The sequence below is a fragment of the Melopsittacus undulatus genome, chromosome 4 (assembly GCF_012275295.1).
Source record: "Melopsittacus undulatus isolate bMelUnd1 chromosome 4, bMelUnd1.mat.Z, whole genome shotgun sequence".
Lineage (NCBI taxonomy): Eukaryota > Metazoa > Chordata > Aves > Psittaciformes > Psittaculidae > Melopsittacus > Melopsittacus undulatus.
The window spans coordinates 36217661-36241843 of record NC_047530.1 but is presented as its reverse complement, the minus strand read 5'-3'; the positions used below and the strand labels follow the sequence as shown (position 1 = coordinate 36241843).

Genomic DNA, 24183 nt, shown 5'->3' with positions numbered 1-24183 from the left:
GAACAACTGCAGTGTTTTTGCTGGGAGGGCTGTCCTATGGCACTTTTAGCACTTTCCCTGCAGTATCCCCTGGAGCTGGCTATGTTAAGTGACTGTGGTAGGTCCAAAGCATTATAACAGCTGAGGTAGCTGTCAGAGCTGAAACCTCTCTTCTGCTTTACTCATGCTTATCTAATGCTGTTGTTTGCTGTGTTTCATTTCTTTCCCAGTAAACTGGGGGAAGGTGCATTCAAGGCTGAGAGGCCCTGAATGACTTGCATAGAGAAGTAGTCTTCATCAGACAGAATTGCATCATATTAAGCAGCATGAGGTGGTGCCACAGAAGCAGAAATGTGATGAGGAAGGGAGTTTGCTTTGCTTCCAGAAAAGTTTTGGTTGTGCAAGTGCAGTTTGAAAAAATACGTTATCTCCCACATTAGCAGGAGAGAAAAAAGAGCCATAGCTCTGTCTTATCTTGCCACAAGGCCTGGATTTTAATGTTTCCTCTCACAACTTGTGTCCTTTCTGCTTTTTAAAACATTGCAAGAAAGGTGTCTAAGCTGTGGTTTGCAAACATTTACGTATGTTAACTTCTTGACTATCTGGATTTCAACAGGCTCTTTTTCAGTTTTGCTGCCAGTGACCATGGCAGAGGTTGCCCAGAGAAGTTGTGGCTGCCCCAGCCCTGGCTGTATTCAAGGGCAGGTTGGACAGGGCTTTGAGAACCCTGATCTAGTGGAAGGTGTCCCTGCCTGTGGCAGGGTGGTTGGAAGTAGATGATCTTTAAGGTCCCTTCCAGGCCAAACCATCTATGATTATATAATATTCTGAACAGCAATCCATAGTAACTGGCAGTTTCTGCTTTACACAGCTCTTTGGTTGGGTATTTTCAATTCCACTGTAGCCTTCTGTAGAGAAAGGCAGCTGAGACCCATGCTGATAGCAGAGGATTGGGAAGCTGATATGCAGTAGGAGTCATAGGGTGTGAGAAAGGGGTGGCTGTCTGCTCTCTGCAGATTGCAACACATGCATTGTAGGGTCAGAAACTTTAGGTCCTATGAAATGTCATGGTTAGTGTGGGAGGAACCTGTGGTTAGAAGAGGAGGGAGCACTCCAGGGCAGAGCTTTGACACACAGACAAGAGTAGAGGAAAAGGCTGTGTAGCCCAGGGCTTTGCAATAGGTCCGTCCTCAGAGGGGTTCCCTGGGTGAATGGAGATCCAGGTCTGATGCATTTAATTATGTTGGCAGAACTGTTGGAGAGGCATCTGGCATGGGTTCTGAATGTACTGAGCTTGGTTAAAAGTTCCCCCCCCCCATACATGTAAAAGCAACGTAGTGAAGAGAGGCCTTCTGTTGCCCTTCATAAGAGCTTTCCTACTGCAACAAGAGGAGTGTTGTTCAGATCCAGCAAACGGTGCAACTTCACCCTCTTCCCATCTGCCAGATGTGTCCTTTTGCCACTGCCAGTTATGTTCTACATCTCTGCACTGGTAGCTAGTGTGGGCTACATGACATCCTGATCTGTTACTGAACAGCATGGATGTTGCTGTACTTGGTGTCTGTGTTTTGTCTATAAGATTTTTGGAGAGACAATATATTGTTGTGGTTGCTATCTGAGATAGAGGTTTCTAGAAGAAAAGCAGTTGCAGTGTGCAGGCTGGCTTTGTTGACTTTTCACTGAGAACTTAGGCTTCTCTGATGATAACATTGTCGGCCAGTTCTCATCATTCATTTGGGGAATCTCATAGGATTTGTTTTTAAGTTCTTGTTATCTAAAGCCATTTGTATTAAAATCAAGTGTAATTAAAAAACAAAACAAAACAAAACTCAAACAGACCTAAAACAAAACCCCAAAACCATTTCTGCTATTTTGTCTGGAGAAGAACATCTTGGAAAGTGTAAAGCCCTACAGGCCTAAACATGTCTGTCAGAAAACCAGTAAATCAGTGTGTACAGCAGGACTGACTTGTTAAAACAATTAAAATATCAGTCATTTTCTTCCAGAGCATGATAGTCCCTCTGGTTTTCTAAAGGGTTCCTCACCTCCTCAGTTGATGTGAATGTTGAGGATTAGTGCTGTGCATTGTAAGTAAATGGTTCAGGACTGGTACTGCATCTCCCCAGCAGCTACACGAGTCTTCCCCCTCCCCTGCTTTTGAAGACAGTGGAGGAGAGGCTCCACTAGAAATGAAGGGGTTGTGTCAATGTGACCTTCAGAAGGCTTCTGGCAGTGGCCCTGTGTGGGTGGCTCAGTGTAGGCTGCCAGGGGGGAAGTCTTTGGCACGGGTCAAGTATTGGTTTTATTTGGGCTTTAAAACATGGATTTAGAGTTGCACAAATGTCCCTCAAAGAGAGGTCTGCAGTGGGTAGCTAGATTCTCCTATTTCTGTTCTCCAGGCTGGTCTGGGGTGGCAGTGTGAGTGATGTCTGTTTAATCAATACCCAGTTCAGGAGTGTGGGCCCTGTTAAAGGTTGTTTTATGGGAGTGGAAAAGTAGAGTAGCTCCAGTGCTGTGCTGACAACTGCAATGAGCTCCCTTTGCTGAGAGCAGGTGAAGCCCTTGGTTTTATTGAATTTAATTTTATTTTTTGTTTTCCCCCAGAAGCCTGCCCAAGTGCATCACACCAGAGAAGCATCTGGCTTAGGTCAGGCCAAATTTGTCCAGCAGCTCCATGCCAATCAGTGATAACTGTTAAGGGAAGAACACTAAAAAAAGTGTGTGTCCTCTTAACTCTCCAGAGTCTTGGTTTGGGAACTTGCTGAGATAGTTGAAATCACAGTGTCTGAAAAGCCTTTTGTATTGGTAACAACGTGTAAATGTCAGTTTTTTGATTTCTACTGTTTCTGCCCATTTGGCCAACCCCAGGCCTTCTGGCCCTGAGGGTTTCCTGGGATGCCTGCGGTGCTTGGCCTCTTAAAAATTCAGATCTCTTTACTCTTCCTCCATTCCTGATTTGAATATTTGGTATCAGTGGAGATAGCAGTTTGTTGTGTTTGTGTGCAAGTAGTGGGGGGTTTCTGTTGACTTGATGCCTCATAGAAGAAATTAGTTGAGATAAATGAAGATCTTCCACTTACAGTGCTTCAGATTTTCACAATGTGAAGAGGTTCTGTTTATGTGGAAACTTCTCATAGTGATCATCTTTTGGCCCTACAGCCTTCCTGACAGGCTTCCTGCTTTTGCTGTTTGAAGAGGTTTGACTTAGTTTGTAAAGGTGTTCTAAGATCTTTTGCTATATTCTGTAGGCTTACACTGCACCTCCGATGTAGTGTCTTTACACAGTCGTAATGCCACTTGCAAGCATTTAATTTTACTTTTTTTTTCTTTTTAATTTCCTTTTAACAAAGCTTATTTCCTTTTAGGCAGCTCCCTCTTGAGTTGAATATTGCCATAGTTCTCTGGAGACTGGGGGTTTTCTTTGCTGCTGCTGCAAGGAAGCTGAATGTGAGTTCCATGCAGAACCATTCTGTAATATTGAGCATGGTCACACTGTGCTGCTTTGGGTCTAAATCACAAGTTGTGCTGCCTCTTAAAGGTTCTCATCAGAAAAGAGTATTTATGGAATCCAAAACTGCAGTCTCTGCATCATCCTTGTCGTGATGCTTATTTAGCCTGCAAGGGCATTGTCAGAATTTCTCACTGTTGTATTTTTTCTGCCCTTGCAGCATCTCTCTCTTGCTATTTCTTAACACTTTAATTGATCTTCTGGGTTTGGTGGCCTTCTCTGTCAATATTTGTGCTTACTTATGGAATTTTACAGGGCCTTTGTATTCTTGTTGCTGACTCTTAGTTTTCTTTAAGGTAAAGACCCACTCCTCTGTTGATCATGCATTTACAGTTTTTATGCTGATACTGCACTGATTATCTTCCTTCAGCAGACTCTTAATATACTATCGTGGTTTAAAACCAAGTCCATACAGCTCGTTACTCACTCCCCCCCTTGCTCCCCCAACTACTGGAGAGTTAGGAAGGAGAATCCAAAGAATGTAGCCCCCACGGATTGAGATAAGCACAGTTTAATAGCTAAGGCATAACACAAATCACTACTGCTACCACTACTACAAATAATAATGATAAAACCAATATCAAGTGAAGAGAATACAACACCTCACCAGCCACCAACCCATAACTCAATCCACCCTGCCCGACCGAGCACCAACCGATACCTCCTCCATCCCCCCAGAGCTCCAGCCCTTCCGGGTTTCTCCCCATTACATCCTGGGTATGACGTGCTATGGTATGGAATACCTCTTTGGCTAGCCTGGGTCAGGTGTCCTGTCTCTGCTTCCTCCCGGCCTCCCCTCCTCCCTGGCAGAGCATGAGCTCAAAAAAAGGCCTTGAACAAACCAAACACCCGAGCAGTAACTCAAAACATACTTGCTATCAGCAACCGTTCCCAGCCTGAAAGTCAAAACACAGCACTGCACCAGCTACCAAGAAGGAGAAAAAATGACTGCTACTGCTGAACCCATGACATATACAAACAGCTAAATTTAAATTGGACATCCCATTTTCCATTTCATGACTTTTGGTACATTTATACCATCTTATTAGCCACTTGCTCTTGGTTTTGCTGACTGTTCTTGTATACGCTTGAATCTTCCATATGATGTTGTTGGGAATGGTCCCTGACAAAAATTCAGGTAGGAAATACATTCCTTCTATGCTTTATCAGCCTTTAAATAATAAGTCATCTGACCACTATGCTCTGCTGTAGTTGTTGATTTCCCTGGTATTCAGTCTAAAAATTACCTTAAAGCTGCCTTAAAATAAAGTACCAGCCTGGTTCCTAAGAAGAGATTCACAGAGATCAGGATAATGGTCTGTGCTTTGGGAGTGGGGATGCTGTATGCTATGTCAAGTTTGGGTAACTGGAGCCTATCTGTATGGGTCTTGGGGACTTTCTTCCTGTACAAAGGTTGGAGATGCTAATTTGTATACTGGTGAGAGGGACTGCACTGTGAACCCTAATGACTGATGATCTCTGTAAGGAGGGTAGCACAAATTGTTGCAGAACCATCCTTGTTTTTACACTGCTTTATTTTCCCAGCCCAGACATGAGAGGTGTGGAGAAGGGAGAAAAATTATTTGTCCTTTGTGAAGGCATCCTTAAATTTTCTGGTTAACTAGTTACAGTGTTGGCTGTTGGGCTGATGGTGATGTGGACACTGGCCTGCTGTGAACCAGGCTAAAAATTTCCTTGTGAAAGGTAAGGCTGTATAATATTCATCGTGGTTTTCAGAGGTTATCTTCATTGCTAAAAACAGTGTGAATAATCCAGGGTTTGCGAGTACCCTGCAGGAAATCTTCAGTTTTAGTCAAGTCAAGGGGCCTCATCTTCATAGAATTAATGATGCCAGTTGCTCTGAAATATAAAATGTAACTTCTATTACTATGGTTGCTGGGGCCAACCCTGAATGTTTTAATTCCTGACAATGTCCTGAACCTATGAGGCGCATCTATAATCGATTGGTGACTCTCCCAGCTGGCTGCCTGTGATGACCCAGCACCAAAAATGAACTTGGCACAGATGCCTGTTGCTGATCCTGACCTAGGCTATGCAAGGTCCAAGTGCAGGGCAGCTTGACTCGAGACAAACTTGGCTAGATGTGGTTGGAAGTTACTTGTTTGTAAGCTAAATAGGGTGCCTGCATCTAGCAGATAGCTCTGACTGAAACAAGTGTGCTTCCTGTCTCAGAAATCCATCAGCTGTGTAGAGGAGGAGAGAGTTTGTGGACAGTTTCCTGGGGTTGATCAGCACAGGCTGATTTTTATCACTGCTACCAGATGTGGCACCTGAAACATATTTGTTCTGTGGTCTCGATCCTGGACAGTGAGTGGGTCTTCCAAACTGATTCCGTCAGCATCCTAGAAACATGGAGATATGTCAGAGAAAGCATGCAGAAGGCACAAGAAGTTTTTGCTAGCATGCAGCAGTATGTCTGAACTCATGCCTGGGTTAAGGGGCTCCTGGGTCATTCTGCTCTGTATGCTGACATGTTTGGGTGTAGTTAATGGGTAGGATAGTCCTTGCATTTTTTAGTCCTTGCTGTCCATACCTGTGGAGTAACAGACCCTTTCCAGGGAGTACTGCAGGATCCTTCTGTAGGGCAGCAGTTGGCTAGTGGTGCTGTCTTGCTGCTGTTCAGTTAGTGAGGAATAAACAGTCCATTATACAGGGACAACAGGTCATGGTCGTGCTAATTGATTCCTATTGATCTAATGTTTCCTATAAAGAAACAGTAAATTCAATTGGCTTAATTTGACCATATCTTCATGTCTATGTTTTGCATACCTTCTGCCTCCACTCTTACTATGATGAGGGCAGTGGCTCTATAAGGGCTGTATTGGTGTAGCTGAATAACCACTGTGGGTGGGATTTTTTTATGCAGTTAGTCTGTGTTGGTTCAGTTAGCACTATTCTGGTACTGTTGGTGCTTTCCCGTCTCCAGGCAAATGGTACAATCTGCAAAAGAGATTGGAAATCTCTTTCAAGCAAGTATGAGAACAACTGCACAGCTACTTGGCATCTCTCTCTTGGGTGCTTTCTGAGTCCTTTCATCTTATTGGAGGATGCTGTGTGTGCCTTGTCATTGTCCACAACAGCCACTACAGGCTCAAATTGGGAAATAGCAGAAATGAGGGTGTTGCCAAAACAAAAAACTGCTTTTGCCCCAAATGGGTGAGTGTGCAGAGCCTTGAGAGCAAGCAGGAGCTGAACTCGAGTGTGGCTCTTTCTCTGATGTCTGGGAGGGCTGCAGGTGCTGGGAAGGGCCAGGGGAAGAGGTAAATACTCTTGAGAACAAACAGTGATTGGAGCTCAGCCACAAACCCTGAAGCAACAGGAGCTCAGCCACAAAACCAAAGCAAGAAGAAGGGGAGAAAGTGGCATTTATAGGCTCCTCTTGTGTTTAAAGCACTCAGGAGTGTACTGAGTGCAGTTTGGTTCCCCCTTTATGAGGAGTGTGCTCCTGAGCACCAAAGTGACTTCCCTCCCTCTCCTATTTGAGGGTGCCACTGAAGAGCTGTGCCACTGTCAGTTGCAGTTACTGGTGTGGCAGTCTGTGCTGCTACAGCTCCTTGTCACTTTCCTGGAGAAACAGTTGTGGAGTTAAAAACTCTAATGTCCTCACTAAAGTGTGCACTGTCACTGCAGGAGCCCCTCAGCTGCACCTGTGTGGCTCTGCATACGAGAGGCTAGAGCTCCAGGGTGTCTTGGAGCCTTTCAGAGCCAAGCATTTTATCCAGGGACACTTGCCAAACCCCATCAAGCAACCTTGACATTTAGGATACATGCCATCAACACTTCCTTTGCTCTCAACCTTGTTTTTCTGGGTTCTTCTATTGGTCATAGCCTGAGCCTTGTCTAAGGAGGGGGCTCATTAGGAAACTGTCATAAAGCGTTTGTGCTAGATGAGTATCTCACTCATTAGGAATAGGCAGGTTTCTGTTCTAGGCCTCTGCACTTCTCTCACTGGAAGATAATTTGGTTCAATTCATTAACACAGCAAATAACTGCGGTGTGCTTTGATGGTCTTGTTTTCTGCCATTTTTGAATGAGCAAAATTGGATTCCCAGGTCATCAGGCCAGCACCAGAAGAGGTGCAAGATAAGGAGTGGGATGTGTGTGTGGATGGGAGCATGTGTGGATGGGAGGACAGGGGAAGCAAGAACTCTACTTCCACAGGAGTGGGTAGTCATTTTGCTCAATTCTGTTGTAAAACCTTGCCTTGAATATCCTGACAGTTGTGAGTGCAGTGGGGGGACCTCTCATGGCCTAATTGCAATGGGTAGCTGCCTTTTATCTCTTAACTGTTGGATGCTAAAGATTTTCACCTTAGTGGGCATCAGGGGGCTGAGCTGTGGGGTGGTGGCAGTATTGTGGTTCCATGTCACATCTCTCTTTGTCCCCTCTCCTGCTCAGCTCGGCATCGCTGTGGGCTTTCTGGTTCCTCCAGTTCTGGTTCCCAATGTGGATGATGCAGAGAAGCTGGCCTACCACATCAGCATCATGTTCTTCATGACTGCAGGTGTAGCAACAGCCCTGTTCATCCTGGTCGTCATAAGTAAGGAGGTGGCATAATGAAACTAGGTGGGACTGAGAAGATCAGCCTCTGTTTGAGGGGCCTGTGTGCTGTTAAATGGGGTGGGGAGGACATCTTGGGATGTGTCCTAGCACACAGCTGACAGGGTCATACAATACCATATCTTGCTGCTTCAATCCCTTGATGAACAGCACATACAGAAGGGAGTACAAGAAGTTCTGGGAGCACCTATCAAATTGTTAGATTTATCCTTTGCCTTCATAATAAAACTCTGGCATGCATTAAGTCCATTGAAAGCTAACAGAAATCTTCTGAGGTTCACAGATCATCTTGCCTGCAAACAGGGTGCTGGGACTTGGGTTTGTGTCTTGGACCTAACTACCTCTAAAGGGAAGGGAGGAAGAGTCAGGTTATATGTTATCACTGGAGCAAGCTGTTCCCAGGGGAAAAAAAGGTAACCAGTTGTGAGTGGAGAGAAGGAGGCTTTAAGAGCAGTATCAGGACACCAGAGGTACAACTCGCTTGCTTAACATGTGACATGGAAGCCAAAACTTTGGCGTGAAAGACTGGCATGCTCATTGGAGAGCAGAACTTGTCTGATAAAATCCATGGTTTTGGTTGTTTTAGGCGTTTCCTGCCAGCTTGTTCCTGTTGCCTGGTGGCTGAATCAGATGTAGGCTTTAAAGAATATGGGGCAAGGAATAAGCAAAGTACAAAAATGGCTGTCTAGCACCTGGTACAGCAGTATGATCCATGACTTGGATTTCTAGATGCTACTTTATTGCTAGTTATGGACAGCAGATAGCTTGGCCAGCCTAAGAAGTGCCAGGCCTGAAACAGAACCTGGCATAGGTCATTGCTCTGCAGGCACTGGCCACTGCAGGGCACCAGGCCACCTTTGCCAGCTGCTTTTCCCATTTCACTTATGCTTTTGTAACTCCATGCAACACTGCTGGCCGGCCACCCTCCTAGAGACAAAGGCATCATTAGTCCTGAGACTCTTTTGTTTACGCCAGTCATTGCCTACACAAAAAGCTACTTGAAGGCAAAGTGTTTTCCCAGTGGCAGGAGTTACTATTTGAAAGACCCTGTTCTCTGCTACTGCTGGATAAATTTGTGTATGGAGATCAAAGCTTAATGATGATGGTGTGTTTTGTACGCTTGCTTTTACTAGCCCCTCGGCCATACCTCAAATGGCTATACTCACAGTGGATGCTCAGGCTCCCTGATTGTGCTGCTGCAAACATGTGTGCTTTGTGTCTGGTTTCAGTCTTCAAGGAGAAGCCTCTACACCCTCCAAACCGAGCTCAGGCCTTGATCCAGTCAAGACCGACGGAGGAGTACTCCTACATGCAATCAATCCTCCGTCTGTTCCGCAATACCAACTTCATGCTACTTATGGTCACTTATGGTAAGGTCTGGCCTTTGTTCTGTGCAGTTGTCGCTGCTAGACATGCTTAACTTCTCCCTCCCTCTTCATGATCTGCTGGGGCAGTACACAGCCTGGGTTGTTTTAGAGACTCATAAGGACCAGAAGTTCTTCTAGCCCAGTAATCTCCAGTAGCGATTACAAGCAAATGCCTAGAGAATAACAAAAGCAAGACAAGCACACACATGACAATACACTCCCCTTAGTGTTTTCCTGGTCTTTGACAGTTTTCTGTTCAGGGGATTTCTCTATTCCATTGTTGTTATTTATTTGCAATGAACTAATCTTAATTGCTTACCTAAGAAATGTATAGAGCTTATGTGTAAACAAGTGCAAGTCGCAGCACTGAGTGAAGGTAATTTCCCAAGGCAAGGTTATGGCTGCCAGACATCTCAGAGATCACATGGAGTATGCACAAGTGCAGACTGTGTCAGCTTCCTTGGCATTCCTCATATGAAGCAAATGGAAGGAAGGATTTTGGAGAATGTCATCTTTTGCCATCTGTCTGTGCATAATGGCTTTGCTGGTTGCTTCTCTTCAGCTGTCTTGGTCTGTTTCTTTGAGGGCAGTGTGATGTGTTGAATCTGTTCCAGATGCTGAATTGTCATATGGAAAAGTATTTTTCTCTTTAGCAGAAAAGGTCATTGTGGCCTATACCTGGCTGCATAATAGGATATATTGTAGCCAGCTAGTCTGCAGGGAGTTCTGTCTTCACTTACTGCCAGCTTGCTGTGGAAGCTCCTCAGGGGGAAAGTTAATTAGTGCTGGAAGCTCTGCTGCTCTGCCAGCATTTGTGCCTGAAGAACCTGGTGGGTGAGTAGCCAGTTGGAGTGAATGAGATTGTGGCTTTGTACCTGCTGAGGGTGCTAATGGTCTTCAGAGTTGTTGAATTCTCTGCTCCCTTTCCAGTGCCCCTCTTGAGTAGCCCTTAAGCTCTACTGGTTTGCATTGAAGTTGCTGGTTTGGCTTTTTGTTTTATTTTGTTTGGTAGTACGTGATGTCCTCTGAGAAAGCAGAGATAAGAAAAACTGTCAGGTAGACTGTCTGAAAATTGGATTGTGTCATCTGCTCAGTTCACACACTTTAGATAAGAGAAAGGGGGAAAGCACTTGTTCTAGTAGATGTAAATGAGTTCTAGAGGAGAGAGGAGGGCTTCTGGTGTGAAGAGTATGTTTAGAATCTGACCTCCCTGAGATAATTCCCTTCTGGCTGTCAAAAAGACATGGAAAGGCAGTTCAGTGGCTTCTGATTCAGTCTCTCTGCTGGTCTGTGCCTTTATTCTGTTCCTCTGTATCAGCCTCAAGTCACTCTCTAGCTTGACTTGAGATGGTGACTGTTACTCAGAGAGGGAACTGTGCAGTGAAACTATTTTTGTAATTAGTCTGGCTTGAAAGTGGGGACAGTTTTTCCTACTCAAGTCAAAAGTTATGCTGGCCAAGATGTAACACATCTGCAGCCACAGGAGTGCAAGAGTCATCCTTCTTAGCAACACAAAGATAGCTACAGGCTTTTGTATTCACATAGTGTGTCTTGGGGGGAGAGTGGGAAACCTGCTTCTTGTTCATCTTCTCTGGCTGTAGAAAGAGTGGGAGCCCTTACATGGTACCAGTTCAGAACAGGTCTGCAGATCTCTTAAGGTCTTGATGTTACCAGCAGCTGCCAGCCGCTTTCCTGGGGTAGGACTTGCAGCACTGGAAGCGTTGGTGGCACTGTGGCTATGTTGTGCCTAGTGAGCTGTTTTTCAGGAAAGCCCTCAGACAGGCTTTTCCCAAAGGCTGCAGACGTTGCTTTCATAAAGCTGAGACATAAACTGGAATGGGTGTTAACAAACTATGAGTTTATTGGGTTGGGCTCTGCATTGGAAAGCATGTTGCTGCTGGGAGGCGGTAGGCAGGAAAAGGGTGGGAAAGACCTGTGAAAAGGGCACTACCCCACTGGAAACAACTGTTGCCTGTTTCATGGGCATTCAAACATATGTAATTTACAGAGAAACTTCACTGAGCAACTGTGACATGTGGAATACCTACAACTTTTGCCAGCCCCCAGACTTCATATTCAGTACATTGTCTTGATTCTTAGAATATTTTGCCTTACTCTAGTGCCAAGTGTTGGTGCCAACTCTGCATTACTTTCTGTCCAGGCTGTGAGCAGGGTCCCTTCTTTCTCTTGGGTATCGCATGCCTCACAGAGTTGCTGTGAAGATGGGGTACTGACAGCATCAGCTACCAGAGCAGCATCTGGCTGTCCCCACAAGCCTACTGTTCTCTTGGCTGGGTGAGAAGTAGAGGTAACATAAATGACTGGTAAATGAACTGTTCATGTCCAGCTTTGAAGTGAAGGAGTAGTGGGTAGTAGTAGGGATGGTGCTGATCTGCCACACTTCCGTGTCCTGGCATTGCAGTATGCGGTGTCTCCCAGTGAGCGGTGTGTTCCAGAGATAGAGGAAGGATGAAGTCCCAATTAATGTCTTGTGGGCTGCTTTGCCATAGCCTAGTATTGCAAAGAGCCAGCTTTTGAGGCTGAAGGGCGCCTCCTTGCTGCAAGATCTTCCTTTCTCTGACTGCTGGCCCTGCTGGAGTTTTCAGCCCTTCTGAGTAACTCTTGGAAAGGATTGGGTGGATTCCTCTCACCTAAAGAGCCTGTCACTCGGTTTACTAGCCTCTCCTGTAACCTCCTGATAATTGCTTTTAGAGCAGGGAGTGTTGTCACAAGAAATTGGCTTATTTGGGATCCCGTGCATATGATTCATCATCTGTTCTCTGTGTCATAAAGCTGTGGAGTGAGTTCCGCTTAATCTTGTCAGAGAGGGCATGTGAAGGAAGTGTGATGTCCCCTCTAGCTGCCAGTCCTGTGGCTCCTCACAGTACTTCATGAGCTGTGTAGGGAAATGAGTATCCAATGTCCCAGTGGAAGATGGGCTAGGCACACACAGATTATCAAGTACTATAGGGTCAGGGGAACTGGAGGTCGTCAGGGACCTGGGAAGCTCAGGATATTGTTCCCTTTTTCAAGCTCTGCCTGCTAGACTGCACTTCTATATTATATATTGTGATTTGCATTTTAGCTGAGGCTGAAAAAGGAAAAATAGGAAGTGGGAACTTGGCATGTATCTGCTCTTTCAGGATTTTGGGCATCTGTGCCAGAGTTTTTAAACCCATGCCTCCTTATGGAGCCTATAGATGTGCGAGCTGCAGTAGTGAGATGTGTGTCCCCATCCCTCCCCCATCAGGACCACTGAAGCCTTGAAGAGAAACTAACTGCAAATGTAAATGACTTTCTGAGAAGAAAGTTGTGTTGACTGTTACAGACCTCATCCACCTGGGGAAGGTTTCTCAGTATCACCCAAGGTGAGAGTGTGACCGTTGCAGTACTGCTGGTCTGGCTCCCCTGTGCATGCTCTTGTACTGTGAGCAAAACCCTTGGGTTCTGTGCTCTTTGGGAAGACATTTAACTTAACCAGAGTTGCATGTAAGCTGGAGCAGAGTGTCTAAGTAACTTGACCGGTATCAACCCAAGGGTTTCCATTCTCACCTTGGGTGATACTGAAAAACCTTCACCAGGTGGCTGATGCCTGTAACAGTTAATCTGACTTCCCTTTCAGAAAGACAATTACTTTCACAGTTGAGTTTTTTTTTTTTTTTCAGGCTTCAGTGATGCCTTTTAAAATGCAAGACTTTTCTCATGCAGACACCCCCACCAGGTGCCTGGGGGAAGTGCTGTCTGTGCTTCACCATTGGCTCTGCTCTTATTTGCCTTTTGGTGTTTCTCACCTTGGAGAGGATTTTTACTGGCTCTCAGGAGGGAGAGTGCTATCAGGCTCTTATCAGGGAGGAAACCGCACAGGTCAATGGTACTGGTGTTAATTGAATCCCAGGTCTTTACTAAAGGTGTAATGCTGAGGCAGGTGCTTTTCTAGTATTTTACCTTGACTGGGGGGAGGAGAAAACTCCAATGCTAAAGATGGATCTGGGTGTGAGGGAGAGTTGAGACCCTATGAAGGACTTGCAAGACCCTCTCAGTACCAGAAATATGCACAGCCCTTCCTCTAGCTGCCAAGGTAAGAACCATCCTGAAACTGCAGGTTGCTTCCTCGTGCATGCTGAGATCTGGCTGTCTTTGGTTGGTCTGCTTTTCAGTAACCTGTGTCTGATCAGTCTGGCTGGCTCTCCTGAGAGTCAGCAGCCTTGTTATAGATCACTGCCCCCAGAGATACCTCTCCCTGAATCTCTACCCTTTTGCTACCCAGCAGGAGAGTGGCAGGTTCTGAATGTGCTGCATTTTTATCCCCCTCTCAGGTCTGAATGCAGGTTGCTTCTATGCGCTGTCCACTCTGCTGAACCGCATGGTCATCCATCACTACCCAGTAAGTGTATCCAACCCTCATGACCCTCTGATGCTTGTACTGGCTGTTGAAGGATAGTCTGTGAGAAATGCAATGCCACAGCACTTCTGACTGGCTCTGGCACAAGTTGGCTGGCTGGCAAGAGAGCATTAGTTCCTTTAATTCTCGACACCACCCTGTGCAAAAGCTGGCGAGCCCTATCAAAGACAGCTCCTTTACACTCTAAATGACAGCATTGTTGTCTAAGAAGGTCTTCCAGCAATTGCCTCCACCCTGTTCCCACAGTGATTTCTTCCTGGACATCCATACAGAGGGCTGCCCACACTTGTGCTCTGGTGGCAGAAGGGTGGGGTGCCTCAGTAGCTAAATAAAGTTTACTGCTGGGGCTGCATGCCAGAGAGCTCCTTTCTGTATTGTCTTATAGTGATTCCCAGTGTTTCCTGGTTGATCTGGCCCAAGTCCTAACACCACACAGCAAGCTTCATAGGGTTTATGCTGACTCCTCTGAGAGTATCTGTTCACACTGGCCAGTGTTCACCTCTTTTTCTGGGCTGGCTCAGAGAAAGTGCCAAACCACTTTTCTTCATGGACCAGAATTGCATTGCACTGGCTAACAGTGGGCCCCAAAGTGTTCTTGTAAAGGCTAGTTCTGGTTAGTGTGTTACCAGCAGAAGTCATGTATGGACACCAACGTTGGTGTCTCTTCCTGAGTTCTCTGTATTTTGCTCCTTGTTGGCTATGACTTTGCTCCTGCATTTGTGTGTGTTGTATGTCTTGCCACAGAGGGAGGAGGTGAATGCTGGCAGGATTGGACTCACCATTGTACTGTCGGGTATGGCTGGGGCTCTGATCTCCGGCATCTGGTTGGACAGAACCAAAACCTACAAGTAAGTTCCTTGTTTTCCTAGTGACTGTGCTGTTCCCTCATACTGTGCAAGGAGCAACCCTGTGCAGCTGCAAGTCAGCAGTCCAGAGAGGGTTTGTAGGAAAAAAATGTTGATTTAAAAATCCAGTTAGTTTAAAGTGAAGTTTAAAGCTGTGTGTTAGTCTACAGTAGTGGTCCCTAAGGAGGCATAGGGAGAGGATGAGATGGCCCAGTAGTCTCTTTGTCAGGGATGAGAGAGTTCTTGGCACAAGCAGAATCAAGACTGTACCAGACCATTTCTCAGCCCTTACAATCCAGCTTCTGTGAATCTTTGTCCGGCTTAGTGAAAGGCACATTGAATCCAGTGCCCAGAGGCATTGCGTGAGGGCGCGTTGCTGAATTTAGGGCAGGCATAACAAATATTGGGGTAGCAGGTGGATGATTCTGGGTTTGCTGCTTGGTGGTTTGGGAAGGCAGATCTGGCCAGCTTACCCTGCCTTTTGTGAAGGGACAATTAATAATCTTTGGATGTCTTGGAGCTCCCAGTCCTGAGGAACTGAGATCTCACTGACATGCCTCTGTAGGGTCTCCCAAGGGATGGACAGTGCCTCTCCTGTCTTATGTTGGGGTCCATGTAAATAGTTTTACAGTTTCTCTGCTCTCTTTGTGCTATAATCTGTTATCTGGGCTTTACTGGTGGTGTACTGGTGATGATCTGAAGGCAATTTTGGAGTTCTTTTCCTTGCAGCAGCTTTTGTCCTGGGGGAGTCCCCCTGCCATTATCCTACCTGGTATCTCGGGCTAGGAAAACAAGACCATGCTTGCTTGCTTGGAAGGGACCACATAGGTAGGCACAACTGACTGAGAGTGCAAAAAAAAAGGGTTATTGAAATTACCCTGCAGACTCCAGGGACTATCTGGGGATAGATTTAGCCTTAGGTGAGGAAAAACACAGCTAAGAATTTTTTTCTCCATTTCAGCCCACAAAGTGGATTTATGTGGAACTAGCAAAATTTTTGAGTGCTACAGAGTCTTTATTTAGCCCCATTTAAAAGTCTATTTAAAAATTAAACAGTCAAGATGCCAGATGTTCTAGGTAGGTACCCTCCCCCTTCCCTCTGCTGCTCAGATAGTGTCAGGAACTAAATGGTAAGCACATGAAAATCAGGAAGGAAAGATACCAAGTCCTTTTTTTAGTCAGCGTGGAGAGAGGGGGAAGCAAATGAATGGGATCCAGCTGTGATTGGGGGAAGCAGGGGGAGGTTAGTGAGAGAAAGAATTACAGTGCTCTCCACGCGTGTTTGATCTTTACTGTCCCATCAGCAGTTCCTTGAAAGGGTAAGGCTATGCTAAGTCAGGCTTTCCCCATCTGTCATACTCGGGCACCAAATGGCCTTGCATTTTTGCTTTTATTTGGCAGGCAAGTCCCTGTGCTATTCTTATTTTTGGAATTAGCAGGCACAGATTTGGCCCATACAGAAACATGAGTTATGCTGTGATGAGCAAGCAGTCCCAGAACTGGGGCTGCCTCTGGTGGCATGACTTCTTGGGAACAACCACCTCTTCAAAAGAGCGTGTTTTGATATCAGGTTAAATGAGGCTCCATGTACATCCTTCAGGTTCGTGTCCTAGAGGAGAGAAGGAGTTATGACACTTGGAGACTGTTGGTGTATTGGTATTTGTAGGGGAGTCTGGCTCAGAATCAGGGGTTTGGGGACTGGATTAAGCAGCACATCTCTTTGGCCATACTTTGCTTTCAGGGTCAGTGTTCACATGGCCTCGGGTCCAGCTGGTTCCAGACAGCACACTCTGCTGTCATCACTGCATCTGTGTAAGTCAAGATGTCAGAAATATTCATTTGTCTGTATTGATTAGGCAAAGGACCCCAAGTGGTTTTCTAAACTTAGGTCTGTACAGGCCAGAAGTGTGTCAAAATTTGGGGTGGGAGGAAAGTCTTGGATACTGGAGAATGGGGGGCACTTGGGTCTCTTCCACTGAAAGGTGCTTTCTCAGCCTAGCCTGGCTTGCAGTTTGGATCATCTTGTTGTAGCCATTTTCCAGGTTAGTCCTTGTGTAGCAGATATGCTTTCCTCTCAAAAGAGGATTTACCAAGGCTATCCTCTTTTTGTGACCTTCATACAAGAAGAAAGCAACAAAAACTGAATACTGAAGGATGACAGGGTGGTAAAAACCCAACCAGCCCTCTCTAATTCTTTCCTTCTCCAGCATTTAACTTCAGTGTCTTCAGCAGTGAGATCCTCCTGGAAGTACAGGGACAAAGCCTTTGTTTAGAGCCTTGCACAAGCTGGAATGTGCTCATGGCAAAGCCTGTGGAGGCTGTCTGTCATCCCAGTCTGTACAGCAGAGCACTCGAGCTGCACACAACATCCCAGTAAGCAGTTAAAGCTGTGGCATGTGGCTGTGGCCTGCCTCCTGCCCCTTGTTCATTTGTTGCTTCAGATGTTGCTTTAGTGTTTTTGCATCTTCAGTCCCCTGTGAATCTGGTCCTGTCCCTTTGGCTTTTCTTATCCAAGTGACCTTGTGGGATGCTGCTGGGCTGGGCCATGGCCATTCCTTACTCTAGTCTTGTCCCAAAAGCAGGATTGGTGTGCAAAACACCCAATATACACACAGAGTTCAGGCTTCCTCTAAAGTTAGCTGGACAGCAGGAGTTGGGCTCTCTATTTCAGTCCAGCTGATGCTGGCCCTGGCTGGCTTTTTTCCCCAAGGTCTCTCTTTTCTCACTGTGTAGGCACTCTGTCTCTACAGAAGGGAAGAGAATGTGGTTGGGAGGGCAGATAAATGGCAGGGCAGCTTTAAGGTTCACCAAAGTGACAAGGATATCAGCTCATTTTTGGATGTCCCTCTGGCTCTCCCGCAGAGACTTGGCAGCTGGTGCTTTTGTAGCACTGCTTCCACATCTTCAACATCTCTGCACTGGCTTTCTTTGCAAATCCCAGGGCACAGAGGTAGGTTAACCTCAATTGTCCTAAGATGATCCAGCAGTAATTTCCAGTCTGCACTCACTGCACTACTCAGCCTGTAGGGAGACTGGTGGTGCCTGTTCCAGACAATTATAATTATCAGTCCCTGTAGGGCCATCATGGGAACAGGCTAGTAAAGCCAGAATGACATGAATCTGCTTCTCCTCATTGGTGTTTTTATCTCTGCCATAAGATTTATGGCTACGATAAGAGGCTTGTCAAGGAGAACAGGGCATTCTTCCATGCCCCTATGGTCCACAGAGCATTCTTGTCCTCTAGTGAACATGGTGATAAAGGCCACTTGCTGGTGTCTTTTCCCAGGATTTTTTTTTGTTTCCCTACACACCAATGTCTACCTGTGTCTCAATTAAACCCTTTTCAAAACCTTTGAGACTTGCTTGGAGTACTGGACAGTAAATCTTTTTTGTCATCAGTGTTAAGCACAGGGGAGCTGGGTCTTGCTAAAGACTGGTTGAGCAGAAGTCTGCTTGTATGCTTGAGACTGTTTCCTGCAGCAGGACCTACATTCAGGGCTGTCTGCTCAAGTCCCAGTTAGGAACTGTGGTGAGAAGGCAGCCAGTCAGTGCATGATTTCAGGATGCTTCCTGGTGTGTGATTTTCACACAAGTCAAGCACGTGGTCTTGCTGTTTCATAAGGGTCTGTTGATTAATTTTGTCATGCTGGAGCCTAATGCTTCATGGGTGTCAGTGAGGAAAGTTTGTAGTTTCTTAGAGCTAGTTAACGTGTGGTAGATAGAGTACCCATGCCAAGGTCAAATGGGTATCTCCATTTTGTTTCCCACTTAGTTCTGCAGTTCCAATGGAGAACACCTTCAGCAGTTGCCTGCTTCTGTGAACCTGCCTGTTCTAGTTCTCATATGGGGGGCTGCATGTTCTGGGAACTTCTTTCTTGAAGTTGATGCTTGACTGATGACATAGCATCAATGTGAAACAAAGGCCTGACCACATCTGGTCACTAACTCATTCATCACCTTTGCCTGGAGATGAGGGGCAAAGTGCAACTCTTAGCAGCTGTCAGGACAGACTGAATCAGATACAAACCAGTTGGAGTACTTGAACCATAAGCCTAGGAAACCTGTGTGAGATTTTGTGGGGCTGTCCTAAGAGCTCTGCACCAAGACCAAAACTGGCTGTGGGGATAAAAAAATAATAAACATTTTCCAGGTGTCCCTGCTGACAGAGGCTAAGCTTCTTAGGGCCACAGCACCTCTTGAAGGCTTGCGCTGCATTATAGCACTGACTGCCATGTATTTGGAGACTCCTGCTTATGAGAGGAGCACCCAGTTCAAACTTGGGCCATGCAATCCAGGGAACTGTAGTTCCAGCCTTGAGCACCTTTCCTATTCATTACTGTTACTCTGTGGCTGCTTGTCAAGGGATGGGAGGAGTAACAATTCATGGGAGATATCTGAGGAACCTGTATGGATCAGAAGAAGGCTTTTACCTGCTTCTGTTTCACTTTCTGGGGCTGCTTTCTAACTCCTCTGTTAGTCTTTCAGCTCTTCTCCTTCTGCAGCCTCCAGACTGTTTGCCAGCCATGTAGAAGCTCTATAATGGGTTATAGCAGAAGTAAGTGGACCCCTTATGCTGCTTTCACTGATGACTTTTTCCTCCATGAAAGCCCTGGAAAGAACATATTCTAGAAATGATACAGCATTGGTGGTTAAGGAATTTGCCTACCCCTTTTATACAAAACACAATTACTTGTCACAGCAATACATTAAATGTGTCTGGTGAACCTTTGTAAGCATGAGTCAATAGCTGGAAGTCTGAAATTTGCTTCTTAAGCCTCTATTTGGATAAGAATTGACACATGAGCATGAGCTCCCCTGACTTCAGTCGTTGCAGCAGTGAGGTAGGACAGAACTTTAGCTGGAACATTCTGGCTTTATCTGTAGCAATACAGTGTACTGAAATATTTTCTTACACAATAGGATCTGGGCTGCTTGTTTGGGTTTGTATTTTGACAGTAGTAATTTGCATTAAAAAAGAAAAAAAAAAGTGAAAATAGGTTGAGGTTTAGTTTCTTTAGTAGAATTCTAGGACCTGGCACCAAACACATTCTTTAATGGATTAAGACGAAAATTTGGTAGGGGGTACACAAGTAGCTTGTGGTTGTGCATTTAACTTCTTCTTCCTAAAAGACAATGGCCACAAAGTTCTGTCAACTCTGGTAGCTGTTCTGCTCTCAAGATCTTGGTGGAATTTAATTCAGGTAAAGGATTTAACTTTCCTTCCTTTCCAAACCTATGTACTGTGAAGGGCTGCTTGCTACCTCCTGTACTAGAAAGAGCTTTGTTTTGTGGATGTAGGAAGAGTTTCCTTGGTGTCTAATCAGGAATGACAATTGCTAATGTTTCAGTTCTGGTAAAGCTGGCCTGGGCTGCTGCATGTGTCTTGCAATACCACTGACATTCCTCAGCGTGGGAAGGCTGCAGGTCTGGCAATTCCCAGGATCTGGCTTTTCCCAGGACCTACCTGGCATGCTTCCTGGGCACAAGGTCTTTTTGTCCCCTCTGCCCAGAGATGAGAGCTTGTATCTCAGCTGCCACTGGCTGTGGAACTAGCACTATCCCTGCTAAACGCTTCCCTGGCTTGAGGGTGAGGCTGTGAGGGTAACTTAGCTTGCACGTCACCTCTCCAAGTGCTGTAGGCAGTTTAAACACAGAAAGGAGCAGCAATGAAAGGTGTTTTGGACAGCGATGATACAGGCCTATAACAGTGGAGCAGTGTTGTCACCGCTTCCCTTTGCTTTCCTGCTTGGGAGTACTCAACCCCCCTCAATTCCTACTTAAAAGTAGATGTGTCCAACTGGTTATAGTACAGAGGGTGCCTAAAAAAAGATTAATTATCTCTTTATTTGGCACTTCTTTTCCCTCTCAAGAGGCATGTACAGTGTATGATCAAGGACCTGTTAGCCCATGGTAGGATCTGAGTTTTGTGGCTGCTTCATAGGTGGCTCCTTACAGATATGATGCAACCCAACCCCACAGAGAACAAAGCCCCCTATAATGTTTATTTACTAACCACATTATGCAAACTATACCATGATCTGTCAGCAAATAGGAGGACTGGATTAAATAAAGCCCTGACTCTGCTTTTCTTTGCAGACAGACAACACTTGTCGTCTATATCATGTCTCTGGTGGGAATGATAGCCTACACCTTCACTCTGAGCTTAGGCCATCTCTGGGTGGTCTTTGTGACTGCAGGCGTGCTGGGGTAAGTTCACGAGCGGGCTGCTCTCCTCTGCATGTGAGCTGCTAGGGGATGAGCAGGGAGGAAAAGATCATGGTGGGATTTGAGCTAGTCATTGTCTGTGTGTGGTTCCTGTGTGGTTTAAGGACACACTCGGTGGATAAAAAAGTGGCTGGATGGCTGCATGCAAAGAGTTGTGGTCAATGGCTCAATGTCCAGCTGGAAACCAGTAACGAGTGGTATCCCGTAGGGATAGTTGTTGGGACCGGTCTTGTTGAACATCTTTGTCAGTGACATGGACAATGGGATTGAGGGCACCCCCAGCAAGTTTGGCAATAACACCGGGCAATGTGGTTCGGTTGATAGGCTGGAGGGAAGGAATGCCATCCAGAGGGACCTTGACACACTTGTGAGGTGGGCTGATGCCAGCCGGCTGAAGTTTAACCATGCCAAGTGCAAGGTCCTACACCTGGGTCGGAGCAATCCCAGGCACAGCTACAGGTTGGGCAGAGAAGAGATTCAGAGCAGCCCTGCGGAGAAGGACTTGGGGGTGTTGGTTGATGAGAAAATGAACATGAGCCAGCTTCAGTGTGCGCTCACAGCCCAGAAAGCAACCGTATCCTGGGCTGCATCAAAAGGAGCGTGACCAGCAGGTCAAAGGAGGTGATCCTGCCCCTCTACTCTGCTCTTGTGAGACCTCACTTGGAGTATTGTGTGCAGTTCTGGTGTTCTCAACATAAAAAGGACATGGAACTGTTGGAAAAAGAGCAGAGGAGGCCCACAAGGATGATCAGGGGACTGGAGCACCTCCTGTATGAAGACAGGCTGTGAAAGCTGGGGCTGTTCAGCCTGGAGAAGAGAAGGCTGCGTGGAGACCTCATAGCAGCCTTCCAGTATCTGAAGAGGCCTATAGGGATGCTGGGGAGGGACTCTTCATTAGGTACTGTAGTGATAGGAGAAGGGGTAATGGGTTAAAACTCAAACAGCAGAGGTTTAGATTGGATATAAGGAAGAAGTTCTTTACTGTAAGGGTGGTGAGGCACTGGAATGGGTTGCCCAGGGAGGCTGTGAATGCTCCATCCATGGCGGTGTTCACTTACAGGTTGGATGAATCCTTGGGTGACATGGTTTAGTGTGAGGTGTGTCTGCCCATGGCAGGGGGGTTGGAACTAGATGATCTTAAGGTCCTTTCAAAACCTAACTATTCTATGATTCTGTTCTATGATTCTAAAATTATCTGGTCTTCCCATCTCTCTCTTGTGTGTGTTTCATTAGTCAGGGACATCAGCATGGCCCTGCTCAGCTGCCTGAAATGTTCCAGTTAATCAAGTGAAAGCATTTGGGAAGTGAGAGGTACCACAGCTTCATAAATGACACATTGTCGTGGTTTAAACCCAGCTGGCAACCCAGAACCATGCAGCCGCTCGCTCACTCCCCTCCTCCCTCCCCCCACTCCCAGAGGCATGGGGAGGAGAATTGAAAGAATGTATTTCCCACGGGTTGAGATAAGAACAGTCCAGTAACTAAGGTATAACACAAACCACTGCTGCTACCACCAATAATAAGAATGATAAGGGAAATAACAAGGGAAGAGAATACAACTGCTCACTACCTGCCAGCTGATACCCAGCCTGACCTGAGCAGTGATCTAGCCTTTCCAGGTAACTGCCCCCAGTTTATATACTGGCCATGACGTACTGCAGTATGGAATGCCTCTTTGGCTGGTTTGGGTCAGGTGTCCTGTCTCTGCTTCCTCCTGGCTTCCACTCCTCCCTGGCAGAGCATGAGACTCACAAAGTCCTTGGTCAGAATAAACATTGTTGAGCAACAATTAAAAACATCGGTATTATCAGCATTGTTCCCAGGCTGAAAGTCAAAACCACAGCACTGCACCAGCTACTAAGAAGGAGAAAAATTACTGCTACGGCTGAACCCAGGACAGTATCCACCCCTTATTCCATGTCATTTGCATTGTGCTCAGATCCCACATTTTTCAATATACCATCACTCTTGTCTCATATATATATATATACACACACACACACAAAGAGAGAGAGAGAAATATCATTCCTTAGTGCATGGACTAATCCCTGTAAAGCTGCTGAGTTCATCCAGACCATGATGTCAGATTCCATCTCTTGTAACAGTCTTTCAGAGCAGGAGAGACCTTGTGCAGTGTTGGATTGTTGCCTGCTGCTGACACCGCAGAATTCATCACTGCTGAGCTCGTCTGGTTTCATCAAAGTTCAGTCTTTGTTGGAATGATGGTCGGAGGGAAGTCAGGGGCGGTTGCTGGTGACGTGAAGACATCTAGTTTGTGGGCTATAAAAGTGCTACATAGCAGGCAATAGCATACAATTGAGTTCATTGGCTTTGTGCCCCACGTTTGGAGTGGGGAGAGGAAGGGGGGGGGAGTGAGCAAGCAGCTGCGTGGTTCTGGGTTGCTGGCTGGGCTTAAACCACGACACCCATGGGTAGGAATGAAAAGCATGTGGGCCTGGGTGGCTATTGACTGTGCTAGGGATGTTGCCTTGTAGAGATACTTATAGGAGATGCTGCTTTTAATTCCTTGTTGTAGCAACTGGCAGCTCCCTGCCGGCCTGCCTCTGCGCCTTGAGACTGTGGGCAAAGGTATTTCTGGGTAGGAGGAAGACCTGTGCCATGGTGAGGGAGTGAGACAGCTGCCTGGGCTGTGACAGTGCTAGGGAAAACAGCCTGTGCAGTCAGTGAAGCCCCCGAAAAGGCATATGGGCTACACTGTGTCTCTTCAGTCTTCCTTCTCCTAGTTCCTGCATCTTCCTGTCCACATGTTTCTTTACAGGTTTTTCATGACGGGATACCTTCCCCTGGGCTTTGAGTTTGCTGCAGAGTTGACATACCCAGAATCAGAAGGAACGTCATCAGGCCTCCTAAATGTCTCAGCACAGGTAGGTGTGCTGTTCTCTTTTTGCTTGTTTCTTTGTAGGCAGAGGTTAAAACGTAGTTCCCAGCCTTGACTCCTATTTCTTGTCCACGATTATTGTAATGCACTGCAGATCTAAGCACCCTGGCTTTTTTCAATTATGTTCCTCATGGCATTTCTGTAGTGGCACCCATTCTGTTTCTGCTTAGGAAAATATGTCAGAATGCTAGTCATCTTTGCCTTTTCCAGCACTGCCCCTAACAGTCTCTTGTCCAGTGAGAAATGGCATTCTAGCCTTAAGGGTCATCTGTCTTCCTATCAGCTGTAAGGAGGTGCCTCCAGATATGTGTTTATAGCCAAACTTTATCCCTACTAGGCCTGCATTGTGGCTGGCCTGTCTGCTCTGATATGTCAGT

At 46.2% G+C, this 24183-nt stretch overlaps 1 protein-coding gene across 5 annotated transcripts in view; it reads left to right on the top strand.

Annotated features, from left to right (window-relative positions):
* FLVCR2 (FLVCR choline and putative heme transporter 2) overlaps positions 1-24183 on the top strand; it is a 37780-nt gene that overhangs the window by 5805 nt on the left and 7792 nt on the right. For 4 of the 5 annotated variants that reach the window (XM_031048790.2, XM_031048789.2, XM_031048786.2 and 1 more), the window contains exons 2-7: positions 7907-8048; positions 9298-9438; positions 13752-13819; positions 14582-14685; positions 20779-20889; positions 23687-23792. In XM_031048790.2, the coding sequence (XP_030904650.1) occupies positions 7907-8048; positions 9298-9438; positions 13752-13819; positions 14582-14685; positions 20779-20889; positions 23687-23792 (672 nt within the window). The remainder of the gene's footprint in view (positions 1-7906; positions 8049-9297; positions 9439-13751; positions 13820-14581; positions 14686-20778; positions 20890-23686; positions 23793-24183) is intronic. The other variant, XM_031048787.2, reaches the window with a different exon arrangement.